Source organism: Jaculus jaculus, chromosome 1, assembly GCF_020740685.1.
Source record: "Jaculus jaculus isolate mJacJac1 chromosome 1, mJacJac1.mat.Y.cur, whole genome shotgun sequence".
In the NCBI taxonomy this organism is placed as follows: Eukaryota; Metazoa; Chordata; class Mammalia; order Rodentia; family Dipodidae; genus Jaculus; species Jaculus jaculus.
Window position 1 is genome coordinate 238003913 of NC_059102.1, and position 15415 is coordinate 238019327.

At 41.6% G+C, this 15415-nt stretch overlaps 1 protein-coding gene across 1 annotated transcript in view; it reads left to right on the plus strand.

Moving 5' to 3' along the window:
* The window catches only part of Fto (FTO alpha-ketoglutarate dependent dioxygenase), a 404358-nt gene that overhangs the window by 222324 nt on the left and 166619 nt on the right, over positions 1–15415 (plus strand). Inside the window, exon 8 of the mRNA XM_004664799.3 lies at positions 12015–12139. Within this exon, the coding sequence (XP_004664856.2) occupies positions 12015–12139 (125 nt within the window). The remainder of the gene's footprint in view (positions 1–12014; positions 12140–15415) is intronic.

Genomic DNA, 15415 nt, shown 5'->3' on the forward strand with positions numbered 1-15415 from the left:
CTGTCAGGGGCAAGACACCAGGGCTGTGCTATACTAGCTCTTTCCTGTACATTAAAACAACAGGGGCCAAGCGCTCACGTACAGAAGTATGAATTACTTGATGCTTTCTCTGTTCCATATGGCCAGCCATGTCTTTGGCAATTAATCATGTATAAAATCGGCCGAAGTGCTCTCTGAAGCATTGAAGTCAACGCTGAGTTGTACCTGTGCCAGTGGGGGCAGCGGGGTTGCGGGCGTGAAATAGCAGGGCGAGGAGCTGCTGGCGCCAAGGCCCAAGCAGCTGGCTTCTATAAACAACACTTTTTTACCCCCTCTTTGCCTTTTTTTCTCCTTTTACTTTCTTTGTGGACATTTCTTCTTCTTTGCTTTTTTTTTTCTCTTCTCCTCTCCTTGACAAAAATATAGGCTATTTTTCACCAACAAACAAAACACCAAAATTGCAAAGGAACTCTGAGGCCCAGTTTGCAGTCATCGGCCTGGTGTCCCAGGTGACACATGCAGGCAGGTAGGCTGTGCATCCCTCCAGCAGGCTGACGACCATGCTAGCCATCACCCACGACTGTCCCTAGAGGACAGAGGACGAGCCCTGCCAGGCAGGATGCTCAGGCTCCATGGCTTCAGGGATCACATGAGGTTTCATGATTCCTCTACTAGGAAAAGGAAAGAATTCACAGGCTCCGTGTACTTGCTTTGGGAAAATTGAAGTCACTGCTCAAAGTCATGACTGTAATATTTTAAGTTTTTTTTTTTTTTTTTAGTCAGTGTCCATGTCTATTCTTTTGTGACATTTTCTCCAAATGTTTTATGAGTCATAAAATATTTCTATCATTTTTTAAATTTTTTGCTTATTTTTATTTATTTAGTTGAGAGCAACAGAGAAAGAGAGAATGGGTGCGCCAGGGCCTCCAGCCACTGCAAACAAACTCCAGACGTGTGCGCCCCCTTGTGCATCTGGCTAATGTGGGTCCTGGGGAATCGAGCCTCAAACTGGGTCCTTAGGCTTCACAGGCAAGCGCTTAACCGCTAAGCCATCTCTCCAGCCCTCTTATCATTTTTTATACCTTTAGCATGTGCCAGGCACTGTGCGGTGCTCTTATGTAGATTACCTTACAACTGCTCTAGGAGTTCCTTGTTAATACTTATATAGCTTTACAAATGAGGAAACTGATCAAGGAAACATTTTCCCAGGATTCTTCCCCCCTTAGATATTTTCTGTTACTCTCATTAACTCCCCTAGCTCTCTAGCCCACGGTGGAACTATGCTACAGTACGCCTTACTGGAACATGCAGTGGACCCATTTGGTGGGCTGTCCATTCAAATAAAATAGGTCTTTGAGATGACTGAAGCTAGTGTGTCTTTGGGTGGGAATAAAAGGTTGCTTTGTTAGCAGCCTCTTGGGGACTTCTGCCTTTGAGCCACCTTTCTGGACAGTCGGCTTATCTCCTGCTTTCCTTGTAAATAGACGGAAGGGCCCTGAGAGGAACAAAGACAACAGCTTCATGTAGTCCAGTAGATGTGGCAGCCAGTGGTGACTTGCTGTTATCTCTTAGCCGAGGTCATCCAGGATGTGTGTTCTCAAATTCAGGAAATGGGGGGAAAGAAAGTTTTAACATTGTGTAAACATTGGCACCCCCCAAACCACCTATTCCAGGGCAGGGAGATAAGGTAGGCAAAATAGCTGAGAGGAGTGTTTATTTGTTCTGCTGAGCTGTGGATCCAAGCATGCTGAAAATCTTTGGTGGTGCCCAGTCCAGTTTAGAAAACGTGAAGGCATCACTCAGCATTGAGCTGCAGAGGCCGCACAAAAGAGCCATCGCGAGCTGACAATAAGTAAATGAACGAAGACCTGAGATCGACCTTTCTTTGATGGGACTAAGGCTATCTCAGTGGGTTATGAGCCTTTCTTCTTAAAGAGTTTTTTTTTTTTTTTTTTTTTTTTTTTTTTTTTTTTTTTTTTAAGAGAAAAGTAAGAAAGAAAGAAAGGAAAAAAGTATTCCTGGACTTTTGAAGTGGGGAGCTTGGTTGGGTTTTGACAGCCCATGGCAATGCTGATGTGAGGAAACAGCTTTCCCAACTGATAACATCTTAAAGCAAGTTTCTTCACACTGGAACTGTAGCCTGCAGTATCACTCAGTATCTGTATAATTTGTGAGTGCATGGGGAGAAATACAATCCGAACTGAAGACCACCACTATGTGTATAAATTGTTGTGAGGGCCTTTTTCTCTGTGATGACAGTATTCTTTAGTTGGGGGTGAGGATGGGAGATGGAGTCCTGGAACAGACATGGGGTTCTGGGATCCTGGGGGGTATTGACATAAGTACATCTTGAAATTACAAGAATGTAGAAATCTTTTTTGTTTTTTGTTTTTTTTAAATAAGAGAAGTTGTAGCCATATTTGTAGAATACCATCCTGTTTTCCTGCATGTCCCTAGATGAAATATCTCTAATTTGTAAGGAAGAAAGATGAAATTGAGCACTGGGTTGATTGATCAGAGGACCCAATTACAACTTGTGACTGAAATTGGTTATTCATAAAGAATAAATATACACTTTCCTCTTTATCTCAGAGTGATTTCTCTGAAAACCTGTATGTACCAAATTCTGCATTTATCTATGGTTGCTTGCAAGTGCTTTCATTATTTGAGTAGATTAAGAATTTCTGAATGTACCCATGTGTCAAAAAAGAAAATGGGCAAATGACTCTGCTTTTTTAATTGAATGTGTGATTGGAATTTTTTTTCTGAGGAAACTGTGAATTCCAGTCTCCCTTAGTTTCTCCCTCTCTCTGCTTTATGGAATTGTTTTGCACTGGATTTGTGCATAAAGGTTTAAGCAGAGGAAACTAAAGACACTGAGGAAATCCTCAGGGCTCCTTATATACTGTGTATTGCCAGAATCTGTTGTATGTTTTCTGTTGAAATGGAGGTGAGACTTCTTCCTTTGATTTATTGTGGGTGTGAGCATAGATTAAAATGTGATCTTACTATATTAAAACTATGCATGTTGAGAGAGAACCATTCTGTTAAGTATTTCTTCTGGGACATATTCTTATTTTTCCTAATTATATGTTAATAATTTTTACAACTTTCTTAGAAGTGTCTTCTGAAATACTTCGAATCAAACCAGTGCTTGTTTCCTATGCTGTTTTTGAAACAAAATGGTATATATGGCGTGATATATATGCCTTATGCACCAGATACACTGCCGTGTTTTAACTTCTTTCATTTAAAAGTGTCTATCAGAACTCTGCCTCCATGGTATGCTGCCATCCTAGAAACCTTGAAAATGAATATGAACTTTGTCTGTTCTAAGATAGCTTACAATGTAGAGGAAATATCTACATAAGCAGCTATGTGCAGTGGAGTGTGCTGTAGTTTGGAAGTTGCTCAGAGTCCTATTGAGTCTAATAGAAAGATGTGGTTCAGCGAAGACCTTATAAAGGATGAGGGACTTGAGGTGTCTTCTGAACAATGAGTTCTGGAACTGGTGAGTTACACAACAAGGATGCAAGGTAACGTGTTGTCTAGGTAGATCCACCCTTTTGACATTGTGACATTGTTATCATCTATACAGGTTATGCTTGAGAACTCTATAGTTAAGTTACAAAAATAAAATTGCCAAGAAAATCTCATAATGTTTTAAGTGTACAGTTTTGTATTGGCCATACCCTTGGCTATACTGTGCCATAGGTTGGACATGCCTGGTAGAACAACCATTTATTTTCAGGGAATTTCTTGTAGTTTTATTTATATGGAATAGAAGATGGCAGATAAAATTAGTGAAGTAAGCAGGACTTGGAACAAGTCTTTTGTTTCTAGTTTTTGCTTGCGTGTGGCTTAGGGATTTGAGCTTTTAAAATAATTCATTGTTTTTTAGCCTCCAAATCCCAACAACTGAAGCATGCATAAACAGAAATGGTCTGATTCAGTTTGGATTTTAAAGTCTGTGGTGACTCTGAGATAATCTTGGAAACATCAGGGCTTTATACTGGCAGCTTATAAACCATGGGTGTGAGTTATGTTGAATTATTTAGAAGGAAGGAACATGTATAGATGTGCTCTTTGAAAACCATATCTTTCCCCTCCACCTCTGTGCCCCCCCCCCAGGGTCTTGTGCATGCTGGATAAGTGATGTACCACTGAGCTACATTCCCCTGACCCACCAAACATTCTCTCTGAAAGCAAGAAGAATATTTGTGGGATGGTTGAGATTGACACAGAAGAACAGTTTAGAGTCCATTGCATGCTTCAGATGTGAGAACTGAACTGAGATGGTGCAGTGAGAGACACGTGTGCTTGAGACAGATGTAGGAGAGGATTGGCACAAATTAGGGGCTAGTTTTGGCCATTATATTGATAATGGTGCCACTCTCTCAGAAACGTAAGCAGAAGGGTTGGGCTGGTGAAGAGAAAGGATAGGGCAGCAAAATCATCAACTCAGATGTAATCAACTTAGGGTTGTGATGTGTTTTGGAGTGAGTGGATGGATGTTTAAGGAGAGAATCTAGTGCTAGTTTCATGGGGACAAAGCTCAGTGTGGAGGTGTGCTTGTGGGTGGAAGTGTAAATGTCATAAAGCCATTGGAGGGGGAGAGCCACCCACAGACAGAGCAGGCAGAAGAGGCAGTAGGAGAATGAAGATTATGACTTGGGGACTGCAACAATTGATGGTCCCAGAAGGGCACTCCACCTAGGAGATGAGGAAGGACAAGCCAAGGGTCAGTAGCCTTGGGGAGAGAGGTACCCACTAATGAACAGAAGTAAAGGAAAATTATGGCTGATGGTGAAAGTGAAACCCACTGTTGAAGGAGAGAGATTCTATCACCAGAGAAATAAAAAGGGACAAGCTTCTGGTTTCTGGAACACATAGAAAGTTTCTTTCGTGATTATTTAATTATTTCTTTCGATTATTTGTTTGTGAATATTATTTGTTTATGAGAGAAAGGAGAGGAGAAGGGAGAGAATATGGTTTTGCTAGGGACTCTTGCCATTGCAAATCAAGTCCAGAAACATGTGCCACTTTGCATCTAGCTTTACATGGATTCTGGGGGGATTGAGCCCAGTTTGCCAGGCTTTGCAAGTAAGTGCCTTTAACTGCTGAGCCAGCCCTGTTCATGATTATTTAATAACTGTTGGATAGCTTTTGAAATTTTTATTTTAATTAAAACTTTAATGAATTCTTATTTTTTAATAATTTGGGCCAACCATTGTGGCTTATGTCTTCTTTGTTATTTTAAAATATTTTTATTTAAGACAGAGAAAGAGGCAGACAGAGAGTGTGGGCATACTAGGGCCTCTAGTCACTGCAAAGAAACTCTAGGCACATGTACCATTGGTGCATCTGATTTTACTTGGTTACTACAGAACCAAACCTGGGTGGTCCGGCTTTACAAGCAAATGCCTTTAACTACCAAGCCATCTCTCCAGCCCAAGCACAACCTTGCAAATGGCCAGTCCGCTGAGTTTGAGATGAAACCCAGTAGTAATTGTCAGAATAGCAGATATATTAGGCAACTGATCCTCACAGAAACCAATGGAGAAGTTTTGTTCTCCTGTCCATGGGCAGTAAGGGAAGGGACTCCCTGCTGGGGTGACTCCTGTATTGAACACCCAACCCTCTTAAGATGGTTAGTCCATTCTGATGAGGCCAGCATCCTCACAGTCTTTTACTGAAAAGGAATTACTAAAGAAATGATTTCTAACTTCCAGAACATGTTGTACAAACTTGTGGCTTTCTTTCCCTATTTTGAAGGTGCAGTGGGGTGGGAGGAGATTGTGTTTTGGTTAGCAGAAGACTGTTTGAGAATTAGTACTTGCTTGAAGACTGTTGTATTAGCGATGGGAAAATGCCTACTATATTTCCCTAGGTAAAGTCACCCCTTGAGAGCCAACACTAGTATCAGGAGAAAATGTCACTTTGTCATATGAGAAGAATGTTCTTTCTTACTCCTTTTGTGCAGTGACCTCACTAACTTTATAAAATATTGCTGTTTGAGGGTCTGAATGCTTAATATGAATTTATACTTCAAAATAAATTTTAGTAGTAGAAGCTTTAATCATCTAGATATATTTTTCTCTATCTTTGCTATTTCATTAAATGTGCTTAGTCATAAATTTGTTTTTTGCATTTTTTGTCCTAAAATGTTACAGAAATGCAAATTTTAAGTTAAATTTTATAAAATTTATATGCAGTATACAGTTCAATGAGCTTAAGCATATGTGTAGATCTGTGTAAGCACTACCTTAGTCAAGTATAGGATACTTTCACCCCCCTCCAAGACCTCTTATGCTGTCACTTCCAGTCTAATTCAGGTAATCACTGATTTGTCATCTCTAGAGTAGTGCCTTTCCCAGAATGTCAAATAAATGGACGCATAAGATGTAAACATCTTATCCCTTTGGGACTGGTTCTTTGACTCAGCATAATACTTTTGAGATTCATCTAAACAGTTGCATATATCAATTGGTCATCCATTTTCTTGCTGAGTAGTCGTCTACTGTGCAGATGTACCACAGTTTGTATATCCATTGATCCTGGAAAGATCATGGAGATTACTTCCAGTTATTGATTATAGACAAAACTGCTCTAAACATTTTTGTGTATATTTTGTGTGAATGTAGGTTCTTATTTCTGTATATCATGTGATTACTGTTATATTTAAGCATATATTTAGGATTTTCAGAAGCTGCCATCCTGTTTATCAGAATGTCACTATTTTTCATTCTTGCCAGCAATGTATAAACTTCTAAAAACCTGAATGCTATTTTGAGTGATGTAGGGTTGGGTTGGCCGACTTATGTTCTGTAGTACCTTGTGGGTTGTGAGGAGATACCTTGGTTCCTCCATATCAGTTTCAAAGTGAATTGCTCCAGTTTTGTGTGCTGTCTGTATTGGAGTTCCACTTAAGAGTGCATTTGGAGAGGAGTAGACTTATCTGAAAAGGGCTTGAAGACCATTGCAGTCAAGCATTGCATCTTAAATGTGGCTTGAGGAGTCACAAGCATGACTCCTTTGGAGCTAGGTGGTGCAGAGGGGTCTGCACAGAGAGAAATACTGGGAGAAAGTGACTCCTTCTCAGTTTCTCTTCAGTCCATGTGGTCCTGGCTTAAGTGTGACATGTTCTTAGCATTCTCTAACACTTGCCAATGTCTTTTTTTGACAAAGGGGGTGTACTTCCGTCTGGGAGCCTTTAGCCAGCAGGGGCCCATCTAGAGTGAGGTAGCCTTTGTTTTACTACTTTTGTGATTATATGGCAAGCACCACTGGTTCTTCCATTTTTTAAGTGCAAAATTTTATATCTTTAAATAGGTGACCATTTAAAAAATAGTAAATGTTATGTAGCCTGTATGCAGCTATGGCAAGAACCATGGCATGTCATGGAATCTGATTCCTTCAATACCTGGAGTGAGTCCTGGGAAGCAGAGGCTCCCTGACAGAGCAGGCAGCTGTCTCGGATTAGCTGTTGGTGGGCCCAGCCTCTGTACAGTGGCAGCATCTTCAGTCATTGGGTTGATACATACTGAAACTTCTTAGGTAACAGGGAGATAGTATGAACTAGTCTTCCAGTGCACAACTTTCCTCCCTTAAATCTGTCTTTCTCCTCCTTACAGAGGTGCCTAGGAAAGGCAGAAACCAAGAGCCACTGGATAAAATGTAAATAATGGCAAAGGCAAGGAAGGGCTAAGACTTTTAAAAAATATTAATTTGAATAAATTTAAGAAGGAACATAGTTTTATTTGCACCATGTTTGGAGCCATTTAGACATGTACTCTGTCTTCTGTTTTGAACATGACACGTGCCTCTGGACATGGTTGGAGCACTACAGTACTGTTTGTGGGGCTTCCAGCCTTAGTGGCATAAGATTGAGTATCCTAGACAAGGGGCATTGTTGTGCCTAGGCCTCTTAGAAATCAGACTTTTTTTTTTAAGAGAGAGAGAGAGAGACAGGGAGGAAGGGAGAGAAAATTGGCACCACAGGGCCTCAGTCACTGCCCTCAAACTCCAGATGCTTGTGCCACCTACCGTGCATGTGCATCCTTGCACTTGTGTCACATTGGTGCATCTGGCTTACATGGGATCTGGAGAGAGATCAAACATCGGTCCTTAGGCTTTGCAGACAAGCACCTTAACTGCTAAGCCACCTCTCCAGCCCTAGACATCTTTTTGGTTTAAGGCCACATGGTATTTTTTAAAGCTTCTGTAGGGACTGGAAAGATGGCTTAGCAGTCAAAGGTACTTGTTTGCAAAAAGCAATTTCCCAGATTCAATTCCCCAGTACCCACGTAAAGCCAGATGCCCAAAGTGGCACATGCATCTGGTGTTTGTTTGCACTGGCAGGAGGCCCTGGCATACCCATGGTTTTTTTTTTTTTTTAAATTTAATTTATTAGTTTTCTTTTCAGTAAATATACCCATGGTTTTTCTCTCATTCTTTCTCTCTCCCTTACTTTCCCCTCCCTCCCTCTTTTCCTCTCCTCCCTCTCTCTCTGTATATATAAAATCTCAAATAAATAAATAAATATTTAAAGTATAAATAAAAACATTTTAAAACTGAGTTTCGAACATGTGCAAAATCAGGAGTTTTCCCATTTAACACTCACCATAGTTTGATGTTGTTTATTTTGAAACTTTCCTGATTCTGGCCCTTCTGAGCCAGCTTCTATGAACTCCTGGACTGTAGATTTCTTGTATGTCCAGAGAACAGTTTAGAGAAACTGAACATACCTCTCTGGTTAGAAGGCCAAGAGTTTGCTGCTGTGGATGCTAACTGTGTATCCAGGGGCTGTGTTCTCAGGGTCATTGGTATCATGCTGGATAGACTTAAGAGGCACAGGTTAGGGTCATAGTCACGAAGAGTGCTTGTCCAGTAACTTGGACCCTTCATAGTGGAGTTGCTGTCTCCTGTGTTATCTGTTCATTAGGTAAAGATGTTCATTGTAAGCATCAGGAACAGACTCTAGTGAATGTTAATAAAATGAGTCCTTATTACAGGGTAATGGCCAAGTCAAACTATCAGAGAGGAGAATGATCTGACAGGAAGTCCAGGAAACCAGAGCCTTTAAGGACGCTGGGTGGGAGGAGCTAGGGAACTGATATGTTACCTATGAAGTTTCCTCTTTCTTCATCATTCCTCCCAAGAGCCCAGAGTCTTGGGAAAGAGAATCAGAGTGACCTGGCTCAAGTCCTTGATAGGGAGGTGACAGTGTCCGTAAGGCTACAAACAGTAAGAAAATTTGGGGTTTGGGGTGGCAGGAGGCACCAGAAATCACAGGCCCTCCCTATTGTGCTGCTCAAGCTGGTCATGAAGACACTGACTACACACTACAAGGTTCCATAGATGGGCAAAGAGGAGAATTTCCCATTATGGGTGAGCCTAGTTATGAGACTGCTCTCCAGGTAAGCAGTTTCAGGGGCAGCATATAGGTAAGGCATACACCTAGTGTCAACACAGAAAGCAGCAGTTCCCTTCCTTCTACCTATTGCTTTCACTGATCTCTCAAAATGTTGCTTTAATAGGGCCTGGAAAGATGGTCTAGCTCTTAAGGCCCTTGCCTCTAAAGCCTAATGACCCCAGTTCTGTTCTTTAGTATTATTGTAAAGCCACACGTACAAATTGGCGCATGCCTCTGGAGTTCTTTTGTATGCCCTGCTGCACTTTCTCTCTCTCTCTCCTTGCAAATAAATAAATGTATTTTTAAAAGTAACTTTAATAGATTCAAAAGGAAAAATAGTTTCATTTTCATCATCTTTGTGGGGCTATCTAGATAGGTGCTTTGTTCTCTATACATTTGTACTTGTTGATAAACTAATATTTACTAAATAATGGTATAGGCCTGGAAAGGATTATACTTAGTGAGGTAATTCAGGCCTAGAAAGCCAAGTGCCACATATTCTCTCTCCTATATGGATCCTAGCTACAGATATTTGGACTTGTATGTGAGTAGTAATAAAACTCAATAGCAGAGGCCAGTAAGATAGAAAGGGGGATATAAGGGAGGGAGGAGATGGGAGGACTCCAGGGGATGGCATTGTATGTGTGTATAAAGATGAACAGATTACTGGGGTTGAAAAGGCCTAAGTGAGCTCAGTGAGTGCAAGAAGGGTGGAGAGAGGATTAATCAATCTAAGAGGGTATAAGTCATATGGAAACTTTTTGGACAATGGTGTATCCAGAAACAATAAACTGTCACTAGAAAATTTTCAGTACCAGGGATAGGATACCTTCCAGTGAGTTGTTAGCCAGGGAGGTTCCTCATGCCCCAAAACATATAGGCCATTGCCGAGGCTCTTGGTTTCCCACCAGGAATCGATGATAAGACTATATTGCTGAAGACGCCACATACTTGGCTGCAAGGTCACTGAGAAGTCTTGTTGGAGTTGAGCAAAAAAACCTCTTCTCTGTTGACCAGCTGACAGAAAGCTGGAAAAAGCTATGATGCAGGCAGCTCTATGGGAGAGAGAAAGAAGTCATCAGTGGAGATAAACTACTGTGGACACTGCAATCCTTAAATTTGGCCACCCAGGCCAAATGGGCCAAAGACTGCAATAGCGGCACGTCTGTTATGGGGAAACCAAGCACTCTCTAATTGGACTGCAGGCCCACTCCATGAGAGAGAATACATGCCTCCCACTGAAAACCTATGATGGAATTCATGAGCCTTAGTGGTATAATGCTTGCTGGTGTCTGGCTAAATGTATATACATACTATGCTCACCAAACTGCCCAGTAAGCACTTTTTAAAATGTTTATACCCATATATTAATGTTAGTCTCACTTTTGGTTAGAGAAGGTTTTCTTTCCAGATGGTGGTAACTTCTAGGATGACTCAAACTGCACCATGGTGCTGAGAAGAAGTGACAGAGGAGTGCTCAGCACTGAAACATCTCTATCACACCTTCCAAGGCTCAGGGTCCATTGTGGAAGAGGTGATGGGAAGAATGTAAGAGCCAAAGGAAGGAAGGATAGGACTTCTTACAGTGTACTCTTTCAGACACAAAATGGCCTGGATATCCATGACCTCACAATGCTTAGCACTCCCCTACACATGGCCAGTACAGTAGGAGGAAAACATGATGACATCAAAGTAAAAGAGACTGAGCCAGGTGTGGTGGTGCACACCTTTAATCCCAGCACTTGGGAGGCAGAGGTAGGAGGATTGCCATGAGTTCAAGGCCACCCTGAGACTAAAGAATAAATTCCAGGTCAGCTTGGGCTAGAATGAAACCCTACCTTGAAAAACCAAAAGTATAAAAAAAAAAATGGAAGAGACTGATTGAGAGGGGGAGGGGATATGATGGAGAATGGAGTTGTGAAGGGGAAAGAGAGGGGGGAATTAACATGGTTTATTGTCTATAACTATGGAAGTTGTCAAAAATAAAAAAAATTTAAAATGAATGGTATAGAATCCCTGAATGCCACTGTAGCTTTAAATTAGAAGTACAACAATATTTATGACTTTCATGTCCTCTCTTTGAAAGATCTTAATCTGCAACAAGGAAAGAAAACGAGTGCCCCCCCCCCCCGCCCATTCCACCCTCCCAATCTCTGGCATGGGTAAAAATTGGGAGTACTGGTTGAAGTAAGAGGCAGTGTAAAAAGTCTCAGGTGGGTGGCAGGAAACAGTGACAGTCAGAGCTTGTTCTTTTTAAGAAAGGCAAAATAAACACCTCACAGGGAAGAGGACGTGAAAATCATTTCTAATAATAGCTCATGGTAGGCAATTCCCAGGGGAAAAAATCACTGCTGTACTGAGAAAATGAAGCGAGCATGCACTGCGTCTCTACCTCACTCTAGGCAATGGCGCTTTGGAGTTTACCCCGAGCACCATGTACATTGATTAAACACAGAATATATGCTGGTCATTTTTGACCATCATTTACCGTATTGATTTGTTGGCAGGGGAACTGTAATAAAAAAGCCATTGATTTACTGTCCTTATTTGCTTATGGGTTTTTCTTATTATTAATTTTTCACTTTTTTCTTTCTCCTTTTTTTTGGATCATTTCCTGTAGACAAATGCTGTGCTTCGTGAAGTTAAAAGAGAGGACCTCCCTGTGGAACAAAGGAATGAAATCCTGGCTGCCATCCTGGTCTCACTCACCGCCCGCCAGAACCTAAGGAGGGAATGGCATGCCAGGTTCGTCCTGCTAGGAAATGGGGTTTGTTGTCCCTGACAATCAAGAGTTACATTTAGTGAAGTCCTTGCTTATTATTGTTGGTCTTGTCCCTCTCATTTTGAGGGGTTGTAAGAAACAAGCAAGTTGAAGTTGGTTTCAGCTAAAGTTAGCCTTCCTGCCTGTGGTAACCTGCATTAATTGTAACGCTCTGTGACGTCGCCTGTGTGTGTATATGATATATCTGTCGGGGTGACATTTAGCATGCATATTTGCATCTTGAATATAATGCGATGTAAGTACCTGATGTCAGAGAGCCCCTTCCAGTCAGCAGTCCAAGGCCTTGCATGGCTATTTAGTTAGGCAGGTGCCTGCCAAATCCAGAGGGCACCTGTCCCCGCAGGCAGGCAGACTGTTGGAAGGTAGTCTATTTATCGGCCTCAGCTTTAGAATTGACCCAAGTAGGAAGTACTTTTGCTTCAGCCTCGTCTCTTTGTGCATGGGGGTACCTGTGGTTAGAAAGCCATCACTGGTGGACAGTTGATCTAAATCCCAAGTTCTTATGGAACCAGTGCTTGCTATCCTGCTGGTGTCTGAGAAGTGACTGGTAAGTGGAAGGTTGGTAGTAGCTCCTTCAAATGTGAGTTACCCTTAATGTGCATAGTTAGTCAAAGCACCAGACTATTGTATCTGTAAACAAGAGGGAGAGCAGGCTGTATTTCTTCCTAGAGTCTTATTCGGTGCATAAAAATTCCATGTGCCCAGGAGTCAAGAACATTTATTGATAGCCATAATATCCTCCAAGTGACTTCATACATCAGAATTTACAATAATTGATAGCTCTCCTAGTAATAATGATCATAAAAATAGATTCATCTGAGCAAGATGAAGACACGTGCATTTTCTGAGAAGGCAGACAGTGTGGGCTGTCAGTCCTCTCTGGTGTCAGAGAGATGCTCCTTCACTTCTGTGTTATCAGCTGCTGTTGAGACTTGAATTTAAACAGTAATTTTGAAATCCTTAGTACTTCTCCGTCTTTTTCATAACGTGGCCATAATAAATGATAGGCTTCAGTTACAGTAATGACAGAAGGGTTTATATTTTAACTTTGAATAATCTAAAATTTTCTTTGTGTTACAAGTTTGAAGTATTACATTCATTAAAGTATACATATTTTATTAAATAATAGACCATTATCATAAGGGTATCAGAAGCGTTTCTTCTTTATATCTGCCATATCTTCCCAATGGTGCTACTTATTAACTGGGAAAGGAGGAAGAATGGACTTCCTGTCACCTCCCTCCAAAGACAGCATGGTCCAGAGGGGGCATGAACGTTGAGACTTGCTGTCTTGTTGAGTGTGTATGGTTTGTTAACAGTAATTTCCTGCAACACCAAATCATCAGACAGCATGGCAAGGATGGCCTGTTTAAAAGGAGTCTGGTTTCAGCATTTCTGACCCTTACTGCTAACAATTTAATCAGGGACTGGAGCCAGTGTTGAAGTTGATGTAGTCTAGCATCTGAAACAAAAATTCTTAAGTCCTTTGTGGCAGGAATAGAGGGAAGAAAGAGCTTAACCACTGACACTATGCAGGCCCCCTTAAAACCAAACACCTGAAAGAAAATTTCAAGAGGGTGATGTCTTAAGAGCTATGAAGGCAAAGTGTCTTCAGAGTATTAAATAACGACAGTCCTCCCCCACCCTTCCTCCCCCATTTGATGTTTCCCATCTTGGAGCTCTATCTCAAAGCCTTATCCATATGATCCGTATAAACAGACGGCCACCACCTCCTGCTCTTTTCCTCATCAAAGCATTGCCCGGCGTCTGGCACAGGCTGTGCCTCACGTAGCCGTCCAGAGGGTGGTGGTAAAAGTTATAAAACATCCATGACTGTGTCTCCCTCTGAGGTGCCTGGGTTTTAGAGATCAGCCTATTGTGTCGTTTGGAATTACATGAAGAAAAATGTGCTTTGACAGAAAATAATTAGCACTCACCAAAGGCCACACAGTAGGTCACAGCATCTTACCTTTAACAAAGCTATCAGGGGGTCCATTAGATTAGATAATAGAAAATTTTCTGCTGAAAGTTACATATAGGTAACTCAAATTATCTTATTTTGCACATTAAAGAATGCACCATGAGCTGTACAACTTAAAGAACTTGGAGTCTGCTGTGACACCACAGCTGGCCATAACTGGTAAAAGTCTCTCTGTACCCGGCTCGTAGACATCATCATCCCAAGATGAGCAACTTCAGTGAGACTTGTAATTTGCTCATGAATTCTCTGTACCTCTCTCCTTATCCGGGCCATTGTTTGGGACTCATTGCAGTCTCTGAAACTGAGAGCATATGTTCCCTGTAATTTAGCTTCTTGAGGAAAATGTCAATTCTGAAATGACTCGTGGTAACTGAGTTTGTCACAGTGTCACACAAGCCTGTGATTCTGCAGGCACATGTGAGTGCTGCGAGTTTCCTCCGCAAACTCTGTAATCCCATAAACAGCCCTCTCCAAATAGGCTTATTAGGGCTGTCTATTCACTTCCCCAGACTGAATGATCCAAAGTATGCCAGGAACCGCGGTGTGAATGCAGGGTAAGTGTTAACAGAAGTGGTACAGAATTTCTGAAGATCTGCCTTTGTTTATACAGTCCTCTCTGCCTGATGGACAGCTTGTTATAGCTTTTAAAGAACTGGGCAAGCCCTCTGCTCTGACCCCTTCTTGACCTCCACAGCCCAGAGGTCAGTCTGCAGCTAATAAACTCCCAGGCTCTTAGGGTCTACTGTAGGAGCAGGCAGAAAAAGAGCAGCTGCGAGGACTGGGTATCCCAGGATCGGCTGCTTTAGGGTCACTGTCTGATAATGAAAATGATTACCAAATTATATGGAAGTTTAACCGCAATAGTGCGAGAGAGGAGGGTGGAGCCCAGTGTATTAGGTTTGATAAATGAACTGTGAAGAGGCCCATCTGGCTCTCAACATCTTTTCTCCCCCTCTTTCCCTACCAAGGGGAAACATTTTGAAATAACAGCAGTACATATAGACTCAATGACCCATGCAAGGGGCTGGAATGGATTAAGATTTAATGGTGACAGTGGAAGGAATTATCATTTGAAAAAGTACACCAAAGAAAAGGTATAGTCCAATGCCCATGCCTGAGTTGTTTTCCTAAATAAAATATAAAAATCAGTGCTTTTGTTTACTTTATACCCATGCCTAACGTCATAGCTAGATTACTGCAGACAACGACGGCACCAATGGCATATTTACTCATGCTCAGTTCCAGCAGGGAAACTGGC